This window comes from Tiliqua scincoides, chromosome 2 (assembly GCF_035046505.1).
Source record: "Tiliqua scincoides isolate rTilSci1 chromosome 2, rTilSci1.hap2, whole genome shotgun sequence".
Taxonomy (NCBI): domain Eukaryota; kingdom Metazoa; phylum Chordata; class Lepidosauria; order Squamata; family Scincidae; genus Tiliqua; species Tiliqua scincoides.
Window position 1 is genome coordinate 5,178,261 of NC_089822.1, and position 27,729 is coordinate 5,205,989.

Consider the following 27,729-nt stretch of genomic DNA (forward strand, 5'->3'; position numbering starts at 1 on the left):
TGTGTAGAAGAGGGAATTTCAGCAGGTGCAGCTCACAGATAAAAGCCCAGGAGCTCTAAAGTTGAAAGGTTGGCCACCCCTGCTCTAACCAGCACTGAATGATCAAGGGTGTTGATCCTTGATCCAGTCCAGTCCTATCCCCGGTGGCTCCGCCAGGTGCAGCAGTGCCAAAATGGCTACCACTCCATCCAGCGACACCACCGGAATTTTCATCCCCTTCCCCCAGCCCGCAGTGGGGCTTCTCAAGTCTGTGCCTGCTATTTTGCCAGTGCAGACCTGAGAGCCTCTTTGTCAGGCTTTGCAGACCGACATGGAGGATAGAATATGGCAGAGCAGAGGTCCACCAGTCCCACCCCCTCCTGGGCTGATTCCTCCCCACCTTGTTCCACCCACCTCCCCCCTGCCCCCAAAATACACACCACCAGCCAGTCCTGCAGGAGTACTGGCTGGCCATCCATGCAGCATTGATACTCAGCACCGACTGGGCCTGGCCCAGCGCTGGCGACCCTTGTCTGTGGTTGCCACAGATGTGCCTTATGGAGCTCAGCGCCAGTGCTGAAGGTCAATAGGATTGGGCTCTGGATTCACAAAAGTTTGTGTTGGGCAGTGGGGAACAAGGAGAATGTGTTGGGATTGATCTTGTGTCTCGATTGTGGTTATCCTCCAACCCTGTGGTTGTGCTAGCACATTGTGTTGGATTCAGACTGTGCCCAGCCTGACCAAAAAGTACTGTGGTGGAAACACCAGTGTTCTTTGCAGCAGTGTTGCTCTCCATTGAGATGACACTGGGCTAGATGACAGTGAGATGCAGACTCACTGCATCCACCCTTGCTTGCATGGTATTGCTGTTTTCATTTATATCTTGTTTGTTCATTCATTTTAAAAAAGTATACTGGGCTTATGGTGGAAGAGGAGCACGCATGAGAAGACAGCAAATAGAAAAAATGCCTAACAGTTAGCAACAGCATTCCCAACCCTTCCCCCTCTCAACTGATTGATCTGGGACTCTCAGTATGTTTTGGCTGCTACAACCAAGACCGGGGGGGGGGGGGGGAACCAGAGGGCAGCCACTTGGAAGCATCCTTCTCTGATCTGTTATGGGCTTTTCAAAATCTGAGAAATCCCCACTTATGCAGAAACCAAAACAAGCTACAGCAAAGGCTGAGCGGTCTGGGGAAGCACCATAACCCACTTTTGGAAGAACTGATACCAAGGAGGCAATACAAGGCGTTTATTAAAAGGTTGGATAAACAAGGCGAATGAATGAAAGGAAAGAAATAATAATAATAATAATAATAATAATAATAATAATAATAATAATAATAATATAACGCCTTTCTTGGTCTTTATTCAAGACTTTATTCAAGGCGGTTTACATAGGCAGGCTTTATTAAATCCCTTATTAAATAGGGATTTTTACAGTTTCAAAGAAGGTTCTTTCTTTCAAGAACGACTACATTCAAGGTGTTTCATTCCGATCTGGCTGCACATTCTGGCCTCCATCCTCCCACGCTCAGAGCAGATGGAATTGCTCGGCTTCAGCTTGTCAGCTGCTCCAAGGTCGCACGGTGCCGGTGGCCTCGAACCGGCGACCTTGTGGATGTTATCTTCAGGCAGACGGAGGCTCTACCCTCTAGAGGAAATGGGGAGGGAATGCAGATGAGCCAGCCATCACAAGACTCACGTCAAGAGAAGCAGGGCTGCCCCAAGACAAGGTTTGGCAAAGTTCGCATAGAACTGTAAAAGACTGGCAGACTAGCAGAAAGCAAAATAAAAATCCCTCATGCAGGTTGCTGGATAATTTCCTATCTGTAGTTACTCACTCTTTCCAAGGGAAGAGGACAGGGGTCTCATTGCTGCACCACAGTGCCAAGAGGGCAAGCATGTCATGCTGAGGCACAGGCATGTCATGTCATCAACAAATTAGGGGCAACAACAAAGCCCATGTCTGTGCATGAACTTACAAATCTAGGTGTGCTAATGTCGTTGTGTCAACTGATGAGTGAGAATCTCCTGAGGCTGGCTGCCTCACTCCCTCTCCTAGCCAGGTGGGACGGGCTGCTCAGTTGATGGGCACATGGCAATCTCAACATGAGAGTTGACCAGCATTCTTTGTCTCTGTGGAAGCATCTCCCAAGACACTCAAATGGTGGTGACTGCACCATCTCTTAGATGTCAGGTGTCGACATTCCTGTTCACCTGAGAACTTGGTGGTTGGTTAGTTGATTGGTTGGTTTTATGGCTGTGTCTGGCATTGTTTTGCTCTGCTGTCTTAAAGAGACTGTTGACTTCTCTATCTTTGTGATTTGGATTATAATTTTTTTATTGGTTTTAAATAATTGTTTGTTGCCTTGGGAGCCTTGTGGCTAAAATTATTTTTGTGTTTTTGTTTTCAGTAAATTACAGGGGGGGGGGAGGCCAGTGGGAAGATTGAATGTTAAATAGGTCACCTCCACATCACCTACCCTGCAGGGGCTAAAAGCACTTCCCCAAAGCTCCTTGTGGGAAGGTGAAGGGGTGTTGATAGCAGGATCTTTTGCTGCTTTCATCAACATGACCTCTTAAAATAGTGCTTTCTGAGCAGAAGGTGGGCGGGTGGTGCTCTTTAACCCTTTTCCCTTCTGTTCTTTTATCATCTCGAAACCACCCTTCCCAAGCTGCTTGTTTTCCTGCAGTTGGAAAGATACACAGTATCTGTATCATTCAACCAGAGGGGTAATGCACTGTCCCAGGGCTCAGAGCAGTGATGTCATGTGACTTTGTGAGATCACTTCCAGATTTGCCCAGAGGAAGGTGCAATCACTGCTGTGGCTTCATGCCCCCCACCCCTTCTCCTGTGGAGGTTCCCCTCGAAAGAGAAGAAACAAAGCCACCAGCACCTCCTCTGTAACCCGGGCAGAGCCTGAGGGGCAGTCCTGCGCCCCCCTTGGCTTTGCGCCCAGGGCATGTTACACCTTTGCATTGAGCTCACCAGAGAAAACATGGTCAGGGAAGGGGCAGTTATGGGTTGAAACTAGTGTCAAGTGTCAAGCAGCCTCCTTCATCCTGCTGCTCAGACTCAACCTACCCCAAGATGCTTTTGGTTTGGAAGGAGAAAATTATCACAGAACTCTGTGGAACAGGTAGCCTTGACACCTAGGTTCCCAAGATATCAGTATCTTTTTACTGATACATCTTTGTGTATAGATTCAAAGGAAACATGTAAGAGGGGAAGCAAGATAAAGCAGAGAAATGACTTCCTTTTGAGACGGCCAGAAGCACACATGCCATGAAGAGTGGAGCATGACTTTGGCAGTGGACAGTGTTCTTGGTTGTCTGCTCAGTTCCATTTCTGTACATCACAGAGCTGGACACTTGATGCATCATGGGTAGGTCAGCCCATTATTTTACGAGCATTTTGTGCCTCAAACTGTGTAAAACACAGGAGTGACCAAGCATGCTCGATCCCCTCTCATGAATTCAACCTGCAGTCTTTACTGGTGATTATACAGATGTGCAGGAACCAATTGTGGGTTAATATATTTTCTTCATAGAAGAGAAGGAATCAAAAAGCCTATCTAGAGAGTATGAATGGAAATATAAAGTTAGCATGGCTTTACAAAAATGCTTGGCTAAGTCCTAAGCATGATTACTCAGAAGTAAATCTGACTAAATTCCATTGAATTTGCTTTCAGGTAAGTGTGGCCAGTTACTGTAATTTGTGCAAAATTGCTAGGGGAAGGTGGATTGAACTCGAGAGGACTTATTTCTGACTAAACAAGCACAGGATCTTTGTGTCTGCTTTCTTCCCACGTGCTCACTTTCCACAAGACCCATCGCATAAAAGAGAACAGGAAATCTGAGGCATTGATGTTTCCTTTGCTGCCACTTTGGGTAGATGTCCAAAGTCATCCCTTGTCACTTCAAGTTAGGAGAGGGTAGAAGACGTGTGTAGTGAGCCATCATATCGTAGCCAACCTGGGTAAATTACCGATGGTGAGGGCTTGGGGAACAAACTGGTGCAGCACTTCCATAGGAAGCATTGCAAAATGGAAGCATTTCTCACAAGTCAGGAAGGAGGAACACTAGCTTTTGTTCTCCTGTAACTGTCCCACTTGGTAACCAATTCAGTATTTAAAGGATGCCTTGCACTAAAAAATTGAAACTGCTTTATCTCTCATTAGCCAATCCTAACTTGCAGTGGTGCAGGTGATGTTGTTAGTGTGTGTGTGTGACCAGGTTGCTTGTACACATATTCCTGAGGGACCAGAATGCTTGATGCTCTTCTGACCAAGCTCATGTTGCTAAACCATGGTGGCAGTGAGAACAATATCCCATTTTCTGATAAAGCAAAGCAGTTATTTTGCCAAGAGTGTCTCTTGAAGATCTTTAAAGGAGCGGAGGGAAGGGGAGCTACTTGGATCAGATTTTTGTGAAGTCAACCGAGGGGCCCAATGAAGTAGAAAGGAACGGCAAGATGTATTTAACCTCATTAGTTTCAGCCAGGCTGACTCTGCATAATCCATCAGTGTACAGATGAATTAGAGGAACAGGACTATTTCCGCATCTCATTTGCATAATGGATGGGATGTGGAACAAGTCCTAGGGAAAGGGAAGCACCCTGAAGGGACTCAAGTTTATCATAATACGCAAGAGTTCTTTTAGATGGTTGCATTAAATTTCTGCTAACAAGATGACAAATTAATTGTCTGTATTACTGTACCAACCCAGAGCAAAAGGGGGGGAGGGGAGGCTGGTGTGACTTTGGTGTAAAGAAAGCAGCATTTCAAAGGCTGCTTGGTGGATGGATACAGGAAGCAGTGCCAGAGACGTGCACAACTCCCCTTCCAGTGTTCACGTGCCAACCGACTGGCTGCTCCTTTAAGAAGCCGACCTCCACTCTAATCTGATATTGGGCTTCGGCTTTATTAGTGAAGCGAGTAAATCGACTCTATCAGACAAGCCTCAGGACATCCAAGAATTGATCATTCTGCAAGAATAACCACTTGGTGTTTATTAGCTTGGGAGTTCATCACTATCACTTCCCTTCTTCCAATTGCTAAGGGCTTCTCAAAGCTATCACTGTTGCCTGAGCTCTTCTGGGTGTACTAGAAGAGATAAAGATCCAGAGATCCAGATAATGGCATCTCTCTCTCTCCCACACACACACACACATGCACACACATTTCCACTCTCTTTCCCTGCAGCTTTTAGACCAGGGATGCCTGATGTTTTCATCACTGAAGGACACCATAAACTAGGAAGTTGATTTCTGTGTGATTATCATAATTTGCATGTGCTCTTCAGCAGCCAAATTACTGTCTATGGATCCATTGTACCTCAACATTACTCTTATCCTCAAATCTCTATCTTCAAATATAACTCAAACCCTTGGGGTGAAAAGAGCCTTGAAATGTGGAAAAGAGCAGGGGGGAGAGAGAACGCAGGTTCAAGTGTATGTATGTATGTATATACTGAATTTGAATTTCTTTTGACTTGCAGCCTTGTTTCTGTCCCTCTCACTATTGTTGCCATTACAAAGCTTGAGGTTTTTAAGTGTAAGCACACATTAAAAATGTAAGAGCCCAGGACCACACAAAACATTCAGCCACAGAAAAAGTAGAATTTGAGATTTCTAGAATAATAGTTCCCATGCTATTTATTTCCCTTTTAAAAAAAAAAAAAAGAACATACATATCCCACCTTTCTTGCTACAGGGCAACCCATTGTAGCTCATAAAACAGAGTAAAACCACTCTAAATAACACAAAAAGTGGAAGGCATTAACTTCCAGCTCCTCAAAGCACATGACCACAGTCCCAGGGTGCATCAGTCAGAAAGTGTGCATTCTTTCATTGCTCCTACAAGATCTCATACACTTTAATCTCATACACTAGATCTCATATATGATAGTTACGAAAATATTGTAAATCTTGCCAAATTTTGTAAATTTGGCATGAAGAAACAAATAGTGTAAATGGCTGACCCAGAAGACCTAGACCATTCCAATTCACTTTCCCCACTGTATAATTAAGAACACAGAGGGAAGAAAATACCATAGATACTCTGGTATATGTTGATCTTACAGATAAGTCAAGAGAAGGTTTTGAGCCAAAATCATGGAATTTTCTGTGACCCCCGGATAAGCTGGGGGTTAAATTTAGGGGGGGGGGGGGTGTCTGACTATAGTTGTGCCTGATTTTACCCAAGGCCAGATCCTGAAAAATAACCTACCACTAATTGTTACCTAAGAACTATACAGACTCTAATTTATTAAAAATATAGTAAAAGATCATAAGATACATTTTTATTCATTAACTTTTTAAATTCTGTTCTTCACAGCCTTTTTGTAAACACTGTCAGTCAGAGCACTGCAAACAACATACTAGTAGAACCATTAAGCAAATCCTTCTTTAAGGTGCCTGTTGTGTTAATATAACATACAACATATAACACATAACTGGGAGTGTGCAGTTCAGTGCACAGCAGAGAGACAAGCAACAAGGAATTAGCATGAGCAAGCACAGCTACGCATAGTTGCAAACCGATTTACTCAGAAGTACACCCATTGCTTTCCATGGGTGTTATTCTTAAGTAATGGTGCACTGAATCGTAGCCTGGGATTTTGTTTCAAATGGAAATGAGGATTACATCCTGGTGTTTTAAAAACCAGACCTCTGCCAAACATTTGCAAAATAGAAGTAGAGTGGAGAAGGGTTGGATGTGATCCTACCAAAGAGAACAAGGCGCAGTTGATTCAAATGCAAGTGTTGAGTCCTGGCTTTTTGTCAGGAGGTTAATTTTGGCAGCAGCTTGCAGAGACTAATTCTCTGGTTGCCCTGGAGATTAATAGCCCTTAATTATCTCTGCATTGCCCTCTTGCTCTCCTCTGACTTGTCTTGGCTGCCTGAACAGCCCTGACCGGCCTGCAGATAAGGCAAGGAGATGATTTACGCTTGATTTATTGGCAGAAATTTCTCGACTTATAGGTGAGTATCAGCAGTAAGTTGTTTGCGGTGCCATCCTAGATACCTTCCACTAGGGTTTGGGATTGTGGGTATATGGGCCTAGTCCCAGGATCCTGTGCTGCTGCCCTGTTGCTCCAGTCTTGATGCCAATGGTAGCATTCCTTGCCCTGTCTAGGATACTGGCCTTCCTGCAGATCCACAAGACCAAAAGGACTATCTTTTCTTTAAGAAGCATAATTTCTTCTCTTTGCTGCATTTATCAAGCAGCAGCTTTATGGTCTCATTTCTTCATTTGCTAGCAAGCATCGCTCTCAATGATCCACTTAAGATTCACCTTATTCCATCTTCTTCTCTTTGTTTCCATTTTTCTTTTCTTATTTTAAAAGACTTCCTAGATAGCATACTATTTCAGAATCTTTATTCAAGATAGTAATCAAAATGCAAATAACCTGACCCAGTTGGTATTTTGAGATGCATTATGTTCCAAATACACTGTTTAATTAAATTAAAAAAAAAAAGACCATGAAGGAGTTTTGTATTAGAGGTGAGTGAGCACACATTGACAGGAAGAAGATGTGTGTAGCCCATAGAGTTGAGAGAAACGAAAAGTTGGGTTTTCTCCAAGGAAAACCTTCCAGCAGAACTGAACTCACAGAAAGCCTTATATTCTGGTTTGTGACTTTTCTAGCATGGTTTTTCTGCATTCTAGTACTTTAAGCAAGAGGCAACAAAATCTATCATGGTAATGGGCAACACATAAACTGAACCTTTCTTTCTTTCTTTCTTTCTTTCTTTCTTTCGGTAAATATTATCATTTTCCAGGAACAAAGGAAATCTAATTTGGAAAGTTTTGCAAAACATTGTCCAAGAACACCTGATTTTTCTCAGTATTGATCAAACATAAGAAGAGCCCTGCTGGATCAGGCCAAGGGCCCATCTAGTCCAGCTTCTTGTACCTCACAATGGCCCACCAAATGCCTCAGAGAGCACACAAGACAACAGACACAACCTGCGTCCTGGGGCCCTCTCCTGCATCTGGCAATCAGAGGCAGCTTGCCTCTAAAACCAAGAGCTTACACATACCTACTATGACTTGTAACCCGTAATGAACTATTCCTCCAGAAATTTGTCCAATCCTCTCTTAAAGGCATAAAGGCAAGGTGCCATCACTACATCCTGTGGCAAGGAGTTCCACAAACTAATTACATGCTGGGTAAAGAAATATTTTCTTCTGTCCTAACTCTCCCAACACTCAACTTTCATGGATTCCCCTGGTTCTGGTGTTATGTGAGAGGGAAAAGACCATCTCTCTATCCACTCTGTCCATCCCCTACATGATTTTATATGTCTCAATCATGTCCCCCTTCAAGCACCTCTTCTCTAGGCTGAAGAGGCCCAAACGCTACAGCCTTTCCTCATAGGGAAGGTGCCCCAGCCCAGTAATCATCTTAGTTGCTCTCTTTTGCACCTTTTCCATCTCCACTATATCCTTTTTGAGATGTGGCGACCAGGACACAATGCTCCAGGTGTGGCCTTACCATCAATTTGTACAACGGCATTACAATATTAGCTGTCTTTATTCATTTCTCATTTCTTACTGGTCTCCCAAAATGCTCACAATTACCCACAAATGCAAGCGTGAACATTGTATGAGTTCTTCATGAGATACTGCTACAGAGGCTCTCCTATTCCCATTGCTCCACAGCACATAGGTCACTCCTCATGTTAAGTTTCACTATTACCAGGATAGACAGGCATAGTCAGTTTTATTTTCCTAGAATCTCTGTAGTCCAGCAATATGTGTTACAATTACAAAGCAAAAGCATGCACTCAGAATCTATCTGTGCACTATCTCTACATAGTTAATGGGTATGTGGAATCTCTGTGTTCCATGGTGGTATGCCACTCAATGCCAGTTGCTGGAAAGAGGGCTACGTCCTTCCAGCTCTGCTTGAGAGCTTCCCAGAGGCATGTACTTGGCCAATACAGAAAGAAGCATGCTGAGATAGACCTAGGTCTTTGGTCAGATCCAGCAGGGATCTTCTTCTGTACTTAATAACCTAACTGCGTCATGTGATATGTATGCACTCTTTTTAAAGCACTCTTAAGAATGTAATCAGCATCTTCCTGAACCTGGGATTTTCTCCTCTAGTCCCTGCCTACTGAGGCTAACACTCCATGCATCTGATGAAGTGAAAATTAGTCCACAAATATGATGCTACAATAAGTTGATTTGTGTTTAAGGTGCCACAAAACGATTGTTTTTGCTACAGATTAGCATGGCTACCTGTCTAAGAGCTCACCGCTAGCACGCACTGTCACAAATGTGCCATAAGGCACATTTACGGACCCTACCGCCAGGCGAGTGCCGGTGGTAGCCCAGCGCTGGCTGGCGCTGGACTACCACTGGGCGGGCACCCAACCTCTGCCGCTTGGCGGTCGCACAGACTGCCAAGCAGCAGAGAGATAAGTGGGGGCAAGGGAGGAGGTGGGGAGGGGGCGTTCCAAGAAGGGGGGAGGTGGGTGGAGGGCAGGGAGGATTCATTATGGGGAGACAGGAGGCGGGGGGAAGCATGCCGCAGGGAGGGAGGAATGTGGGACTGTGGAGCTATGCTGTGCTCCACTGAATCCAGAGCCTCCGTGCTGGGCTTGCCGCCTTACACGGAGGCTCTTGATTCACTGCCGACCTTTTGGTTGGCGGTGAATCAAGTAGCCCCATTGCAGGGCTACTCACTTTACCCAGGGGAAGGGGACGAAAGTCCCCTTCTGCCAAGGAGCTGTCGGTGGCTGCCCGAAGCCTGCAGGATGTGGCAGCAGCCATTTTCGGGCATCGCCACAGGCACACGCCACACACACCCCAGGCAGCTCAGGATTGGGCTGTAAAATATCTTGGTTACCTTGAAACTGAGCCAGAACTAAACCCTTAAAACACAAAAAATATCCGTGGTTAAAAATAAGTGGATCAGTAATCAGGCATTTGGTAACTATATGACAGTTGTTTTTCCTTCCCACTCCGGTGTTTTATCTTCTTATATGTATTTTGTTTTTAAAACCATTTCTTAATTCAAAAATAAACAATTTTAAAAATAGGACAGATTTTTCTCAAGCTAAATACTTATATGTCTAATAGGGTTACCACTGCAAGCAAAAGTGTTTCATGTGATGTTGCATGAGAAAACCTAACTTGGTTCAAGATGAACCTGTTCTTGGACCACTTTTGAAAGCTAAATGTCAAGGAGGAACCAAAATGCTTCATGGTTCAATCTCCTGGACGTAAGAAGTGGTTACCAATTACTTAATAATTTTGAATTACTTTTAATTACTTTGTAATTAATCTGTGCAACTATTTGCCACAGGATGTGGTGTTGGCAGCTGGAGGCCTAGATGCCTTTAAAAGGGGACTGAACAGATTTATGAAGGAAAAGGTTATCACAAGTTACAAGTCATGATGATGATATGCAACCCCTGAGTTTTAGAAGTAGGCATCTTGAATGTCAGATGCAAGGGAGTGGCAGTATGAGAGTATCTTGTCTTGAGTATTCCCAGAAGCCATTGTGAGATAAAGGGAGCTGGGCTAGATAGGCCCTTGGCCTGATCAAACAGGGCTCTTCTTATGATGTTGTTTCCTGAGTCAGAACCACATCCATGGGGCCTAGCATTAAAGAACCCCAGGGAGACACTGGTGCGGAGATAGGTCACATGCTTTGCAGGCTTGCCCCCTACCATCTGCAGCTCAAGGGAGCTGGCAGCATACTATGGGAGACCTGAAGACCTCTTGCTGATAGCATGGACTGTACTGAACAAAGGGCAAACTTAGTATAAGGCAACTTCCTCTTGTCTGGCAGGCTGCGGTCTACCCTCCATCCAACTATGTAGCACACTACTTCTTGATAGACACCGTCTGAGCATGTTTCCAAATGCCTGCGATATTCACTTTGGACAGCGCCAAAGTGGCATAAGTTTTTATGCCACTATCATCTGGGCATTCAGAAGAGCCTGGATTACATTTCCATGTAAGATGAAGGTGAAAGAGAAACAAAACTGAGTTCACCAGAGCACAAGCCCTTCGGGGGAGAAAGGCGGGGTAAAAATAAAGTTGTTGTTGTTGTTGTTGTTAAGCCCAGTGGTCCTGTGGAGAGCTCATGACGGGCCAAAGGGTTGGACGTGCTGGCCTTTGAAGTCGTCTGTCAAATTTGTAGCAACTCCCCAGGATGATGCTGTTCGTCAGCAATTGGCATGACTTTGCCAACGCTGGATAAGTGGCACACACAGGAGCGCAGTCACACACACAGAGGCCAACTTCTGCAGAGGACACCAGAGAGAAATATTGACTCCTCCCGAAGGCAGTAAGCAGCACTTTGGTCTTTGACCTTTGAAAGCAGCCTGGGGAAGTCAATAAAGCCTGGCTGTTAGATGCTCTGAGTTGGAAGCAGTTTAACCTTGAACCGGGACCCAAGTAACCACGGCAACAGGAAGTGGGCCTCTGCATCCATAGAGCAGAGATCCATAAATCAAGGGTCCCTAATGCAACACTGAGTACAGGTAGAGATTCTGAGAGGATAAGTGGCTTGTGAGGGATTACCTTTGAAAAATGGATGCCTGCCCCCAGTACGGTGAAGCTTCACAGAGGCCTGGGTTGAGGGAGGGGGCTGGGGCTGGGGGGGCTGGCATTTTGTTTTATCAATAAAGGTCAAGGGGTTACAGCTGCTAGTTTTCATAGAGCTTTTTGTACAGGATCTTCAGCTTAATTATCAACAGATGTGGAAGCCAGGAGGTGGTTTGCATTTATTATATTCTAAATATACAAGCTCTTTCTCACGTACACATGAAAAAGCACATGTACACACGCTACAATTGTTTCCATCTTTGAGCATTGGTGTGCCTGTCATTTGCTGCATGTTTTTCCGCTGTCTGACACCATCTCGTGGTTTGTACATTCTGCTCTGTTATCTGAAATCTGTGCAGGAAAGCTGCTCATCCAGGATCTCCACCACATGTTTTAGAGTCATAAGAACATAAGAACAGCCCCACTGGATCAGGCCATAGGCCCATCTAGTCCAGCTTCCTGTATCTCACAGCGGCCCACCAAATGCCCCAGGGAGCACACTAGATAACAAGAGACCTCATCCTGGTGCCCTCCCCTGCATCTGGCATTCTGACATAACCCATTTCTAAAATCAGGAGGTTGCGCATACACATCATGGCTTGTACCCCATAATGGATTTTTCCTCCAGAAACTTGTCCAATCCCCTTTTAAAGGCGTCTAGGCTAGACGCCAGCACCACATCCTGTGGCAAGGAGTTCCACAGACCGACCACACGCTGAGTAAAGAAATATTTTCTTTTGTCTGTCCTAACCCGCCCAACACTCAATTTTAGTGGATGTCCCCTGGTTCTGGTATTATGTGAGAGTGTAAAGAGCATCTCCCTATCCACTCTGTCCATTCCCTGCATAATTTTGTATGTCTCAAACATACAGTCCTGAGAGCAAAATCATGCTTTGGGGCAGGATGATCTGTACACAAGTAAGAAGAAAATCCCAGACTCTACGCAGAAACTGTTGGAAGATGTGCATGGTCCAATTACATAGGGACTTGCAAAGTCATTTTCTAAAGGCAGTTGGAGGAGCCATTTGGATCCAGGCTGCAGTGCAGAGGGAGAGGGGTTCAACCTTTCCACCCTGAGCTGCTTTCCGGATCCAAATCTACCACCCCAAATTTGTTGGTAGTCCTGGAGGGAAAAATTGATACCATAATATTGTGCCATAAGTTTTGCTGTTGGTGGCAATTTGAGTTGGGGCATCAGCATGGGGGGCAAAATGGCCATCCACTATTGCTTTTTTAAAAAGAAAAAGGCATCAAGACTTTTAATAACGGATGTTTCATGCCGTATCTAGTTCGGCCTTTAGGGGTACATTTTAATTACATGCTTCAGTTTAAATCAGGTCAGCACAAAATGTATTTTTCTTTCATTTTTGACAGTCTTTCTTTGGAGATGACAGAAAAGGTTTGGGGGGGGAAACCCATCTCCACCCCACCCCCACCCCCCCAGAAATGTGTTGAAACATGTCCATCTGCTCTGGCTTGGGGGGGAGGGGAAGGGCATGTCTTTGTATTAACCTGGACAGTGTGCAATGCACCTTTTGTTCTACCTTTTACATGATTTTTTCTTCCCCATTAAAGGCTACTCTCCCTATTGGGAGTAGCCATTGAGTGGAGGAAGTCTTTTTTTCCTTGAAACAAGTAATCTTAAATATCTCCTGCTAAGAAAATAGCCAAAAGGTCACCCAATTTTCAAAGATACAGGAAATTGTTGCGAAATGGAGGAAAGGTTGGGTCAGCACTAGCTTAGATACCTTTCAGTTAAGGTTCCCAACCCTCAGTAAACCAATTACTTGATGGAAATTGGTACTGGGGACTGAAAAGTCAGTAAACCTCAATTCTGTCCAAATTAGGTGTTGTGGAGCAGAGCACCACTTGGAATGAGCATCTGCTCCAATCATTTCTAAAGTTCAGTGTTGGGGTTCAATTTTAAGAGCAAGGGAAGGCACACCAATGGGGGGGGCTCAACCCTGGCCACAGTTTAATGCCACACAGTCTGCCATGGTGCCACTTTTCAGTATCGGAAGTGAGCCAGGGCCAGAGAAAAATATCCGAGGAAGGAGCCACAAGGAACAAAGCTGTGTTAGGTTGCAAGGGTTCAGCGCCCTTCACCCCTGTTCTGCTTTTGTTCTTCGTTCAGCCTCCAACCCACTGCTTGGGCATTGTCTTCCGTCACCACCACATCTAGTTCGGCCTGACCTGCCAGATTCCTGCAGAATCTGTTCTTGAACTGCAAGGCTGTGATTTGGTTCCTCTGTGGCACAACTATAGTGGGCTGGAGAAACTGTGGGATACAGACAGAAAAATCATAGTACATACAGGTTTGAGAAATCAGATTGAAAACACATTCAAGGGAGTTTTAAGTATGCTGTACCAGAGCAAGCAACCGTCGTTTTGCCAGTGTAGTGGGAAGTTGTACATTGTACTGTTAACGATATGTGGAGGATTCAGCTTTACGGGTAAGAGGTTGGCTCATAATAATACTCCTTTCTGTTCCAGTTCTTCAGATTGTGTGATAGATACAATGGTGCAGGGAGGCTCAAAGAAAGCGGCACCAAAATAGAGGTGTGATTATAATCTTCTCCAGTAGGATCTCCATGTCCGTCTTAGTCCTAACAAGTGTTAGGACTAATCCGGACATGGGGACCACTGAGAAGGGGGATTCACGGTAAGTACAAAACTCCCCGTTTCCTGGTATTGTTTTAAAAATAGACTTGTGAGGCAATAATGTGTTGGCTGGGAATCAATGTTTATGTTGTACCCTAAGGCAAAAATGACTGAAACCCAATACAAAAAACATTCATGACTCTCATTAGTATCAAAACTATATTATTAGAAGCACATTTACAGCCTGGGGATGCCGGAGTGCCCATTTCACTTTGATGCACAGCAGGGCATTTGTCATATATTTCTTAGGATTCCTACCCTCTCAATAATGGCTACTGTTTGTCTTTTCACCCTGCAGGAATGACCAGCACCCACCTAAAAGCAGACCAGACTTTGCTTCAGAACAAAAATGAGGGTTCTGCATCTGCTGTGATGACCCGCCGGAAACCAGCAGCTCTAGATGGGGTTTCCATGACCTCAACTCCAGTATTATCTCTCTTACCTTCATCAATGGCAGCAGCCTCTGAAGCAGGTAACTGTTTTCTAAGTACCTCAAGGCCTTCTTCAAAACTCTGTGCTGCAAGAAAGGATTATATGCGCCTTAGAATATGGGCAGCCCAATCCTATCCTGCTCTGGAACAGGCAGGCCAACGGGTCTGTGCTGAATCTGGTGTAGGGTAGGAGGTGGCTGCCATACAACTTGGAGGAACTGGATTTTTTTTCCCCTACCCCATGTTGCACAGAAGCCACCCCAGTGGGACTACTAAGATCTGCGCCACTGGCACAGGTCCAAGCAGCCCAATATAAAACCAGGCTGGCTGGGAGGGGTTTAGGATACAGCCTAGGTGGCTCAGACTGGTCACAATCCCCTCCCGGGCCCAGTCCATTCACCGGCCCACCCTTCCTCTACCTTTTAACTTCCCCGGTCTGCCCTCCACAACTCCCTGCACTGGCCACTCTAGGCTGGTGCAACCTTACCTTTTTCAGCACTGCAGAGGCTGGAACTGGCCTCAGTGGGCCAGCATGCATCCTTGTGCTGGCCCAACCAGCTCAAAAGGAGACGCAAGTGTGCTTTACGGCACATTCGCAACACACCTGGGCTGGCGCTAGGGACTTAGATCTAGGTCTAGTCTCTGGGGCAACAGAGAACCAATCTTTGCCCTCTTCCATGTGACACCCTTCAGGTATTAATGTAAGAAAAGTCATTATTTCATTGAGCCAAGAAAGGGAATGAGCAGTTATACATTTTGTTCCAGATCAGAAAATTGGTGCAGTTCATTGCATTGCTTATGTCCAATTAAACTTTTGGTCTGTCTGTCACACAGATGTTGAAATTTATTGAAAACTGAAGGAGCTGTGTTAATAAGCCTAGGGGACAGTGTTGTGGATATCCTGTAATTAATCAAGAATGCTTTCGGAGAAAAACAAATTCTGTGAGATTCAAACCAAATGGACAACAGGCCAGCTATTGAGTAGACAATCTTCTTCTGTAGCCTTTCATTCAGACTCCTTTAGCTTTTCTCAACCAACCAGCCACCACTGCTACACCCTGCAGCATATGAGACACAAGTTGAAGCATTCATGCAGCTACTTTGCCTCCTTTCTATACACTTCCCCAGTTCTGTTGTTGTTAAGAATATTTACAAACTGCTTTACAACAAAAAAGATCACAAAGTGGTTTACGGAGAAACACCACAATCCATGTCTGCTCAGAAGTAAGTCCCATTGTGTTCAATGAGGCTTACTCCCTGGAAAGTGTGTATAGGATAGCAGTCAAAATCAAATAAAAATGGCTCCCTGTCCCAAAAAGGGTTAACAATCTAAAAAGATGCAGAACACCACCAGCAACATCCACTAGAAAAAATAGTGTGCTGGGGTGAAGAAGGGCAGTTACTCTTCCCTTGCTTATGACCCAATCCTATCCCTTCCTCCCCACCACTGGAATGCGCATTCGTACAGCAGGGTGCACTTTACAGCCACCGTGAACAGGCTGCTCAGTGTAGCCGCATGCTTCCAAAACGCCAACTGTTAATTTTCCCCTCTGTGGCTATTGACAGCTTTGGGGAACAATAATGATGACAGGTGAGGCACATGGGAGCTGAGCTGGATTCCCTCTGTGCCACAACCTGTCTGAATTGCCTGTCTCCCAACTTCTTTTGAACAAGAAAATTATGTCAGGAGTTGAGAAGCTCCCCTGTGTCTAGCCCTTAGTGTGGCCCTCAGGAGTCTGAATTCTGCCACCACGGTCAACAACTTAGATGCCTGCCAGTATGATTTCAGGATACACAAAGAGCCTTGTGTATTGGAATTGCGGAAGATCTGGCGAGGAAGTAGGATGTGGTGTCAACAGTGGCCCCTTTAAGGGTAAGGCCTGGGCATCCAGCAGAGAAAGACAATAGGTCCATCAGGCATAAAAGCACCTGATGAAGGGAGAGTTTGGTGTGGGTAGCAGAAGGAGGAAAGCTTGAGGAAGGACAGATTGGAGACTGGATTAATGGACTAAGGAATTGATGACTAATGGACTGCTGGGACTGCTGATGGACTGATGTGTGAATGGACTTTGGAAGCTGTTGGAGCAGAAACTACTGGGGACACTAAGACTGGTGTTTGGCTGCTGTGCCCAAGACCTGCTGAGGACCAAGGGGCTGCTGTAGTGGTGGGAGGCTGCTGACAGGAAGGAGGACCTCTGTATGTTAAACAGGCGAGCTACCCTGGTGGTGGGGTCCAGCAGTACTGCAGGGCAGAACCAGGGTCATTTTTGAGGAAAGAAGGGGAGCTAATTAGCTAAAAGTGGGCCTAATTTTCCAGGTGGAGCTTGGACTGGTAATCTGGCAGAACACCTTGTCAACAGATAAGAATGTATTACATGGGGGAAATACTTTTGTGTGTTTTTGCATTAATGAAAAGCAGACTTCAGAAGGATGGACATGCAGATTCTAATTTATCTGAGAGCATATGTCTGTTTTGTTTGTGACTCACTCCTGCTTCTTATGTTGCAACTTGTCATGAGTTTGTTTATACAAGATCTCTGCCAAGGAATATGGCGGCACATGAACCAGCAATACTGATGAAATCCAAGAAAACAATGCTCGGTTTTGTTGCTGCTGTTTTAAGCTGAAACTTCCAAAGGGCAGGGTGTGTGTGCGCATAATCCTTCCAAGAGGCTCCAAAACCTAGCTTAAAAAAAAAAGAACTGTGGCTAGCACAGATTTTTTGACTAGTCATTAGTCCCAATGCCTAAACCCACACTGCTTTTCAGTGAGCTATTTTTTCAGTAACTGGAACTGTGAAGCTGTACCTAAAATATCTCGGGTGAGCCAGAGTTTGAACCGGAATTGAATGTGGGTAACTGGTTCCAAAGTGGTTGAATGATCAGGCACGCAGAAAGTTCTTTGTAAAGCGTGGTGAGGGTTCCTCTCCGCTGCAGCTACATTTGGAGAAACCGTAGTTCCCAGTGAGTCATCTTAAAAAAAAAAAAAAAAAAAAGAGCAGCAGTGGTGCGTGGGTAGGCAGGCAGAGTCTATGGCTTGTAGCCTCCTGTGGCTCAGTAAATTCCCGCCCCCAGGCTGCAGTCCATCCCCACTGCCTCCTAGTGGAGGATCTTTGAACTGAGGCTGCTGAAAGCTTCTTGTGTTTCCTTGGCATTACAGTGTCTTCTTGCTGCCATTTATCTGAAATGAGTTCTTCTTTGCTTTTTAAATAACCTATTCTGTGTATTTTGTTTGCAAAAAAAACATTTTAAAACTTTAAAATTATTTCATTTAAGAAAAATTGTATTTATTTTATCAAGCTGAAATGCAAGGAAATGAGTTTTTATTATTCTGCACGAAATTGATCTAAACCAAAATTGGTTCAAAGTATAGAAGTGTCTAAAAAGTATAATATTTTTTAAAAGTATATATCAAAATATAGATTGTGTGAGTGTGTGTAGTATATTTATGAATTTTTTTATTTTGACTTATAAACGCTTTGCTCAAAATTCAGAGAACTGTGGGCCCAATGCTATCCAACTTTCCAGCGCTGATGCAGCCATGCCAATGGGGTGTGCGCTGCATCCTGAAGTGGGGGCCTCCTCAAGGTAAGGGAACATTTGATCTCTTACCTCAAGGCTGCATTGGAACTGCATCAGTGCTGCAAAGTTGAACAGGATTGGGCCCTGTGATACTTTTCTTTTAAAAATTGGGATACAAAGAAGGGAGCCTCAAAAATCACAACAGCTGAAAAACTTTTGCTCTAAACATGGGAAGATAAATGATTAGTGTTCATTCTGTGAAAGAAGATTTTGCCTAATGGCATTCGGAAATTAAAACAGTATCTCATTGCATGAATGTTACTAATTTTCATTCATTAATTCCACCAGCCTATTCAGGTAATATTAATGGCAGGCTTACAGACATTATAAAAATGGCTGTTCTTCTACAACTGCCTTTATAATAAATAATTCTGAAATATTTTCTGTTACTCTCCTTTGCATGCCATTTCCCATCTGCCCACCATTATTCATAATCTGCAGGCCCAGCAAATCTTTATATTGGCCTGCATTAATCATATTTTGCCAGTTATTCTGAAGACCTGTGTGACAATTTCAATTGATTCTGAACTTAATCATCTTTGTTTCCTTTCCCCCGCAGCCAGCTCGCCTCTCAAGAAACGTTTCAAGCGCTGTGAAATTGAAGCAATCCAGTGCGAGGTGCGTAAAATGTGCAACTACACCAAGATTCTCTCCACCAAGAAAAACTTGGATCATGTGAACAAAATCCTGAAAGCCAAGCGGCTGCAGAGACAATCAAAGACGGGCAATAACTTTGTGAAGAAGAGGCGAGGGCGTCCCCGGAAGCAGCCTCTCTCCTTTGATGAAGACTCAAGAGACCAAATGCCAGTTTTGGAAAAATGTGTTGACCTGCCTTGCAAACGAGGTCAAAGATTCACGCTGAATCCTTTAATATTGGAACAAGCAGCCAATCAAGATACAATCACGGCCACCATTGAGGCCGTAATACATATGGCCCGAGAGACACCCCAGCCTTCCCCTCCACCGCCTCCTCCACGGACATCAAGAGTCGGAAAAAGAAAAAACAAATCACAGCAACATCTGGAGGAGGAGGAGGAGGAAGTGAAGGTGAAAAGGCACCGGAAAACGAGGGGAAGTGAAAGTGAAAACCTTCCCTAGAAACAGACGCAGCCAATCAAAGGACAGCGCTGGGTGGTTCGCGCCCTGGAACTGACGGGGCCAAAGCGGGCAGGTCTGCTCAATGCCTTCCACAGTGTCAGACTTGCTCTGAATTTCAGTAGCACAGCAGCTGTTAAGAGTTCAGATAGGAGCGACCAGTAATTATTATTATTACAGTAATGACAAATCTTTGGCATTAGTCCATAGGTTAATAAAGGGGGAGGGTGTGTTGAGGGAGGCGGGAGATTTTCAAACCTACCAAGTCCATCTGTTTTGCAGAGTTTCATATCAGCTTTCTCGTTCTTGGATCTCAGAGGAGAAGGGGGTTCACTGAAAGTCACTAGATCTTCACATGTGGTGGGACTACCAGTACCCATATTAGGATTGCCAATGTCTTTCTCAGAAGCTCCTGCACCTTTTACTGATGCATTGGAGGAAGACCTTCATCAGGAACAGATATTCCCAGTCGCTCCAGTGGCATGATGGGAAAAGTCGCATTCATCTAATTTTTCCTTGCCATGCAAACATTAAGGTTCTGGAGCATCAGTTGAGAACAAATCTGGCAACCCCTAGAGTGGAACAGCCAAACTTTTGCTTTCAAAACAAAAATGGTACTGTGCATTCTTCAGCTGTGCTCATGGTTTTAATCTGCTTTGAAAATATTTGTACTTTAATTATAGGACTTAAAAAAAAAACCTAAAAACTTTTGCCAGGCAACTGAATCCCAAGAGATGTGAATTTCATACTCCCCACGCCCAATAATTGGCCTGATGCAAATAAACAAGTGACAAGTGATACAGGATATACAAGTGGAGCCCTGCTATATGAAACAAACCGATTCTCTGAGCATTATCCCAGAATAGAACAGAATGACTTGGCATTTCACAGAAAAGCAAACCCTAACCTTTCACTAACAAACAAGACCTTCACACAAAGTGGCTTGGTGTTCCCATTGGTGATATTAGCAAGGGTTCACGGATGGCCCAGTTTGCTTGGGGATTGCTATGTATCAGTAAATAACAGGAAATAGTGGTGATATTACCCCGAAAGGCAAGGAATCCAGAATGGACCCAAGTTGGCAAAATATTTGCCACCCAGACTGTCGGTGCAAAACTTGGGTGCAAAAATGTTACACTGCTTGGAGCCATTTCTGCAACAATGTCTTGCCTTCGGTTTATAGATAAACAGAAACAGTAGTTAAGAACAATAAAGCTAGTTGAAGAAATATGTCATTTTTGGGCACATATTTCTTAAATTTAAAAAGAAAAAGTGTTCTTATTTAAACTAATAATACCCTAAATGTTCAAAGGCTCTCACCACTGCAGTTGTTTGATTGCCACTTTGGACATGGCTTTTCCCAAGTTGTGGTTGCCTTAATAAACTGAAAATATTTTTTTTTCCCTTTTGTACATAATGTAATTATAACAAAGAAGAAAACAAGTCTGCATGGACACAAACTGTGTGTAACAAATTGTCTCTTTAAATCGTCAGTTTCAGTTGTCCAGTCTAAATTCAAAGTGTACTTTTATCCACCAATATTTTGTATAAGCTTGGATATATATCTGTATCCAAAGCATTTCCACAGCCAAATCAAGAAAAATAATTATTATTGTCATTTTGATTTAAGCAAAAGTGTTTAAACCAAACACAAAGATATGTAAAAGAAGTATATTATAATGAAGTAATTTAATACTTTCATTTTTAAAAGTAAATTGTTGATGTTTAAAACAGGTACTTAACAGATTCCTTTCCTTCCATGAATTTTGTCACAGTAGAGAGATCCTAGCATGGCACCACTTCTGTTATGACTGGAGAGATAAGGAGGACATGATTCTGTCATTCACAAGCTAATTGTCAACTCTGATGGGAGAAAACACATATATTGCAGATATTTGGAAGAGGAAGTTATAATTAATAAAAAGTAAACCCTACCACACTCTCAACACCCGTATCTTTCTTTCCTGTCATTAAAATCTTGTCCCTAATTAAATACTTATGTTCTCAACATACCACTCACCTTGTACCACTTCACTTATATCAGCCCATCATGCATACCACCAGAAGTAACTGACGACATCACTGCCAGTTACTTCTGAGTTGGGAGGCCTGCAAGACTGGGACACCATGCATCAAACACCAGGAAGTCTCAGGGTGGGTGGGCTTTTTCAAGTGTGAGAAAACAGTGTGCTGGAGCTCTGCCCGCCAAGCCAAGACTCCTTCCATTGTTTGGTTCATCATGTTCCACATTTGCTGCCAGGCAGCAGATGTCCAGGGGTGCCATGCATACCTCTGGACATCACCTTGTGTACCACTAGTGGTACACGCAACTTCAGTTGCAAAACGCTGCTCTAAATCTGCATCCCACACTCCATATGATCAGAGCTGTCTCCTTTTCAGTCTCAGGTTATGCTTCATGCATGTACTTGTTTGGCATGTGAAGCCTTCCATGAGCATTGAACAGAATGCAGCACATGCAGGGCCCCCTGGCGTTCACTCAGAATGCTTATGAGATGTACAGAAACACATTGGATAAATCCCACCATTTTGATGGAAGATGCATGGAAGTGGGTTCAGGAAGTGGGTTCAGGAAGTGTTCAGGAGCATTGCTTAGTCAGTTCTGCCAGTAGGATTCTAACCATTTTCAAGAATCTGAAGTTGCCTTGCAAGTGTCACCTTTGTGGCATGGAAGCCACTTTTGTTTGATTTACAGTGCAATCCTATGTGTGTCTACTCAGAAATAAGTGTCCCATTGAGTTTAATGGGTGAACAGCCCAATCCTAACCCCCGCCACTTCATAGCATGCCGCGCTTCCAATGGATGCTGTGTTGTGTGGGGTTGATCCAATGGCCAATTAAAGGTAAGCAATACTATCATTTAATTACTACCCAGTAGGCCACCTGATTGCCAATCAGTCTCCTCAAAGTCTGGGAAGAGGAAGGGGGCAGGTCTGGGCTGGGCCAGCGGGCTAGGATTCATGTTAGCCAGGAACTGAACCACAGCAGTGCATATGTGGACACTGTGCTTGTGTAAAACCAAGGATTGTGAATACTCGAAGAGGGCTCTTGGCTTGCATACGTAGACATCCTTGAGTATCTGTTGTGGCCGTTGTATTGCATGACTTTGATACATATCAACAAAGAACTGCTATGTTGTTACAAGCAGCCAGAAACTGTGCTATCTGTCACTGTGGCCTACTTCTTGTGTTATCTTTTCCATTACTCTTTTTCCCTGCACCTAGAAATCTATTGCAAACATGCAACTAGCTTACAAATGTGTGTGGTTTGCCACTGCGTAATGTTTGTAATTATCCTGCATTATTTAGTACCCACCATTCTGGGCACCTACTGATCTACCTTTCCCACCCAGGAAGTGAGGTGTCAGCACAGAAAAGTAACATTAAACCAGCAGTCCAGTGCACACTCACTTGGCAGTAAGCTCCAGGGGACTCAGTAAGATGTACAGTCCAATCTGAACAAGGGCCTGCACCATCAGAATGTGCGTTCGGCCAGTGGCACTGTTGCAAATGTACTGTAAAGCACTTTGCAACAGTACAAGGCCCAGGCATGCCGGTGAGAAGGCCATAGCCTTCCCACTGGCACCAGCAGCCATTGGGAGGCTCACCTGAGAAGATACATCCAGTGCTGGGACGGGGGAGGGTGGGTGGATCAGGTCCAGGAGAGGGCAGGATCAGTGATGCTAGCATACCCCATATCCAAACCCCTTCCCATGCCTGATTAGAGATCAACACAGACTTGCACCAACAGTATCACTGGCGCTGGTCCGATTTGACCCATTGTAGCTGCTGGGGTTTACCCCAGGACGAGGGGACAAATGTCCTCTTACCCTGAGAAGATGTCCAGCAGCCAAAAATCCCTTGTGGGATACAGCATAGTCCATGCCGGCACTGCTGTATCGCTGCATGGGGACCTCTGTTGGATTGAGCTGTTCTAAGTAAAACTGCACAGGTTTGGACTACAACTATATTTTGAACCCCTGAATTGTCACCAACTGAATATGGGGTGCCAAAATAAATGGGGGAGTTGACACTGCCCTAACTGCAACCTCAAAAGCTGGCCAACTGTCATAGCTACCTATATGACATACCATAGGATTTTTTTCCCACAAGACCTTTCAGAGTGCAATGTGACAGTCTTCATTTGGCTGTTTCACCAATAGCCAGCTCATGCTGTATTTGATCTAGGCCCAAATCTAACCAACTTTCCAGCACTGGCATAGCGGTGCCAATTGGACATACACTTCATCCTGTAGTTGGGTGGCACTCACAGACCTCAAAGTAAGGGAATGTTCCCTTACATCAGAGCTGCATTGCCCTTATGTTGGTGCTGGAAAGTGCGTTGGGGTTACGCCCTTAGGTTCAGAGGGGAGGGGCATCAAGAGCAATGCACACAAGAACATGGCAACAATGATAAATTGGTGGTCACTTTGTGTAATAATATGTTACACCAGTGGCTGCCAGAATCCTCACAATATGAGCATCTAGGAACATACTGCATACAGATTGTCAAGAATTGGATGTTTAGGACTATGATATGGCAGAAAAAAATTCAGTAATAAGTTTTCCTTTAGAAAACAGAAGTTCACCTGTCCCCTCCATCTCAGTGGAGGGAACATTTCAATTCTCAAAAGGCATATGACAGAACTTGGTGGTGGTGTTCATTAAAATAATACTAATAGCGGGACATGGGTAAGCAGGTTGCAAGCCTCTAGTCCTGAGCTAGTGATGCATCAGAGGGTGTTTCCACCCAGTCCATCGGTGCACTGGTGAATATTGGGATGAGCCGGCAGATTTGCATGTACGGAAGCCTCCTGGTTTGTCTTGTCTCCCTTGCTGGATCAGAACAATTGTGTTCCTTGAATGTGTTGATGTGTTACTGGTCTGTTAGCACATTACATAATCCTTCCATATAACAATATCAGGACCCCACTTGCCATGTTTTCTTCTAGGAGGGAATGGGAGGATACAGACCCCGTAGAAATTAATTGCAATGAAAGCTGGGAGGGGGATACGCACCTGGGAATGTTGAAATATTAAAGCTGAAATGTGGCAAATGTGACTGAGAATGAAAGTGTGATCTCACACAAAGAACCCCACAGTTCATTTACTATGCTTATATTTTAGGCAGTTAATGATGAACATAGTAAAGACGCCATGAAATCATTTTTTGTTTTTAACTCTGAAGCTAGAATGTCACCTTTTTTGTGAAAGAATTGTGTTCTGGTCAGCATGTGCCCTCTCTTTTGTTTTCCAATGGAAACATCCTCCACAATGAGGTTTATGCATAAGATGTGGACTCAACCATTCCCCCACTCCACCCCACCCCACCCCATTATGGTGCAACATTTTAATTTACTCCGTGGCCCTAAACATTTGCACCAGCAGGCAAACTGACCTAATGCTATTGTTTGAAACCTTGGTGTCCCTTTCAGCTTTCCTCCCTCCAAATTCTCTTATTGAAAGTGCAGCAAATCTTAGGATAGGGTTGTTAATTAGAAGCACATTTTCAGCCAAGGAAATCTATTTGAGATCTCTTCACAAAATGCCTGGGTTGTAATAAAACAAGCAATTGTTTAAAAGCTTCCAGCCCCTTAAATGGAGAAAAAAAATTAAACAAAGGAAAGGAGCTGCCAATTGTGTCAACAAGGAAAAATAAAAGGTACAAGCCCGTGTCGATTGGTTTGTTTATTTTTTTAAAGCTGTTTCTTAAATAATAATAATAATAAGTGCACACAAGGTGTTAAATATGTATATACTGTATTTCAAAAATTTTAAAAAAAAGAAACACCCTCCGAAAAGGGACGGGGCACAACATGGTTCGATAAGTCGTGCTGGCTACTTTTTAGTTTGTACTCATAAGTGGTTTCTAAAAGCCTTTTTTAACGTGTAATTTGCATGTTCTCCTTTGATTGTATGTAAACATATTTTAGAGCAAAAAAAAATGTATTTGTATTTTATTGAATATAGAGGCAAGACAAAAAAAACTTGTACATTTGTTTGAAATGTTCTTTTTGTAACGGTTTTTATTCATGAAGCATTTTTGTACATTTAAAAAAAATGGATACGGACTTGCTGTTCTTTGAGGGTTAGGTACACTTGGCATGTCAAGAATGTCATAAGCTCTTTCATGATTTTAGATGTTGTTTTTTAAGCATTTTTTTCTAAAAAGGAAGCTCCAGTCTCTTTGCTACCAAATCAGGTTAGCACAGTATAGAGCACTTAACTATTAAAAAAAAAAAATACCAGAAAAATGAAAAAAAAGTTACTCCTATTCATATGTTATTCATTGTGTGGAATTAAAGGAATTCAATTGAGTCTATCATGAGTTGTGAATTCTTTTGTCTTATTTTCCATCTGGTTCACATCACAGCAGAGTTTTATAGCTTTGGGGATACAAATGCCTGCACTCACCATCTCTTTTGTGGTCACGGATAAATCTGAGGCTTCGTTCTTTTTTTATGGTATTTTTTTTTTTAAGTTATGAGTTAAGTTTTTTAAGTTTAAGCATTTAATAAATGAAAAGTTATGTGAGAGCAGGGTCTGGAACAACGTTAGCTTATTACTGTGAAAGGTGCTGCCCCACTCCAACCCCCGCCCTATTGGCGTACCTAGAGGGTTGGGCAAAACGCTAAGTACTGCCAGGGGCCACAACATGCCCCTCCCACTCGCCATCAGAGCCATTCTGGCAGCGACAGCAACATGCAGGAGACCCGGTTTCGTCCAGCGATCACCTGCACATTGCCATCAATGCCCAGAATGGTTCCAACAGCAAGTGGCAGGAGTGATTACACAGCATCTGCCATACTTACTGTTTTGCCCCCCCTCTGGCTACACTACTGCTCCCCGCTCCCTTATTCCCAAAAGTTCCTGTTCTACTGAGTTGCTGGTATGTGTTTATCTCTTGCTGTGCTGGTCTACATATGTAGTGCTATGAGATGGTAGAGTCCTGAGATATTAGAGTGGACTGTACCACTTCAGACCGCAGGTGCTCCCCCATATCAAAACAGTGGATGGATTGAACAAAAACAAACAAACCTTTTCACTCCATGAAACAGGCTGTAGCCCAGTCCACTGTGTGCTAATCTTCTACTTGTATAAGTTTTCTTACACATGGGAGTATTCAAAAATAAACTCCCACCTGCAGTCTGATATGGTGCAGCCCATCCATCTGCATCATGTAGACCAGGCCAACACACTTGCAGAAGAAGACTTTTGCATTCTTATTTCTTGCTGGATGGGGAATTGCAGGCACAAAGAGGCACTGTATGCATGAACCTTCTGCCCACTCCAGCAACTGGGACTGCACCTGGTAGGCAGCCCTGTATACAAAGCCATCACAAACAAAGCAAATTTCAGATCCTGTAAAGCAGTATTTCTCAAACTGTGGGTCAGGACCCACTAGGTGGGTCACAAGCCAATTTCAGGTAGGTCCCCATTCATTTCAATATTTTATTTTTAATATATTCGACTCGATGCTCCCATGGTATGTATTTGGGAAAATGTTACAGACCTGTACTTTTAACAAGCTACTATGTATATTCTTTTAACAATGATACTAAATGGAACTTACTTCTGGATAAGTGTGGGTAGGATTGCAGCCTAGGATTGTGAAAAACTTTCCTGCTTGATGATGTCACTTCCAGTCATGACAGCACTTCTGGTGGGTCCTGACAGATTCTCATTCTAAAAAGTGGGTCTCTGTGCTAAATGTGTGAGAACCACTGCTGTAAAGCAATCAGCTGTTCAGGAGGGTGGTGGGGAAGTTGTGTTCAATCACTTCCCCCTTTCCAGCTAATCATCTGGAGACTTGTTTTAATTCAGTTACACACACAGGCTCAAATGCATTCAATCTGATCAGGGCCTACAGTCATATGACCTGAACCAAGGTGGTTTCAATGGACTTGATTCTATGGTTGGCAACCTTCAGTCTCGAAAGACTATGGTATAAGCCTACAGCACCCGGTATTCCCTGGCGGTCTCCCATCCAAGTACTAACCAGGCCTGACCCTGCTTAGCTTCCGAGATCAGACGAGATCCGGCATGGAAAGACTATGGTATAAGCCTACAGCACCTGGTATTCCCAGGCGGTCTCCCATCCAAGTACTAACCAGGCCTGACCCTGCTTAGCTTCCAAGTTCAGATGAGATCAGGCATGTGCAGGGTAACAATTGCTGGACTTGATTCATGCATCCAACTATAAGCTGGTCAGTGGAGCATTTTATGTACATAAGAGCCCAATCCTATGCATGTAAGTCTCTTTATAGGCAATGAGGCTTACTCCCAGGTAAGCATGGATAGGATTGCATCCTGAATGAATTTGCTCATTTAAGCCTAATTCTGGGAATATTTTTTTTTCCTTGCAATTCCATACCTGTTCTTTAGAAGCTCTT

At 44.0% G+C, this 27,729-nt stretch overlaps 1 protein-coding gene and 1 pseudogene across 1 annotated transcript in view; one reads left to right on the forward strand and one right to left on the reverse strand.

Moving 5' to 3' along the window:
• The window catches only part of SETBP1 (SET binding protein 1), a 243,123-nt gene extending 217,470 nt beyond the window's left edge, over positions 1-25,653 (forward strand). Inside the window, exons 4-5 of the mRNA XM_066615110.1 lie at positions 14,512-14,685; positions 18,785-25,653. Coding sequence (XP_066471207.1) covers positions 14,512-14,685; positions 18,785-19,323 — 713 coding nt within the window. The 3' untranslated portion in view covers positions 19,324-25,653. The remainder of the gene's footprint in view (positions 1-14,511; positions 14,686-18,784) is intronic.
• Positions 25,654-27,398: 1,745 nt separating this feature from the next.
• LOC136643139 (5S ribosomal RNA) lies at positions 27,399-27,515 on the reverse strand (annotated as a pseudogene).
• Positions 27,516-27,729: the final 214 nt, after the last annotated feature.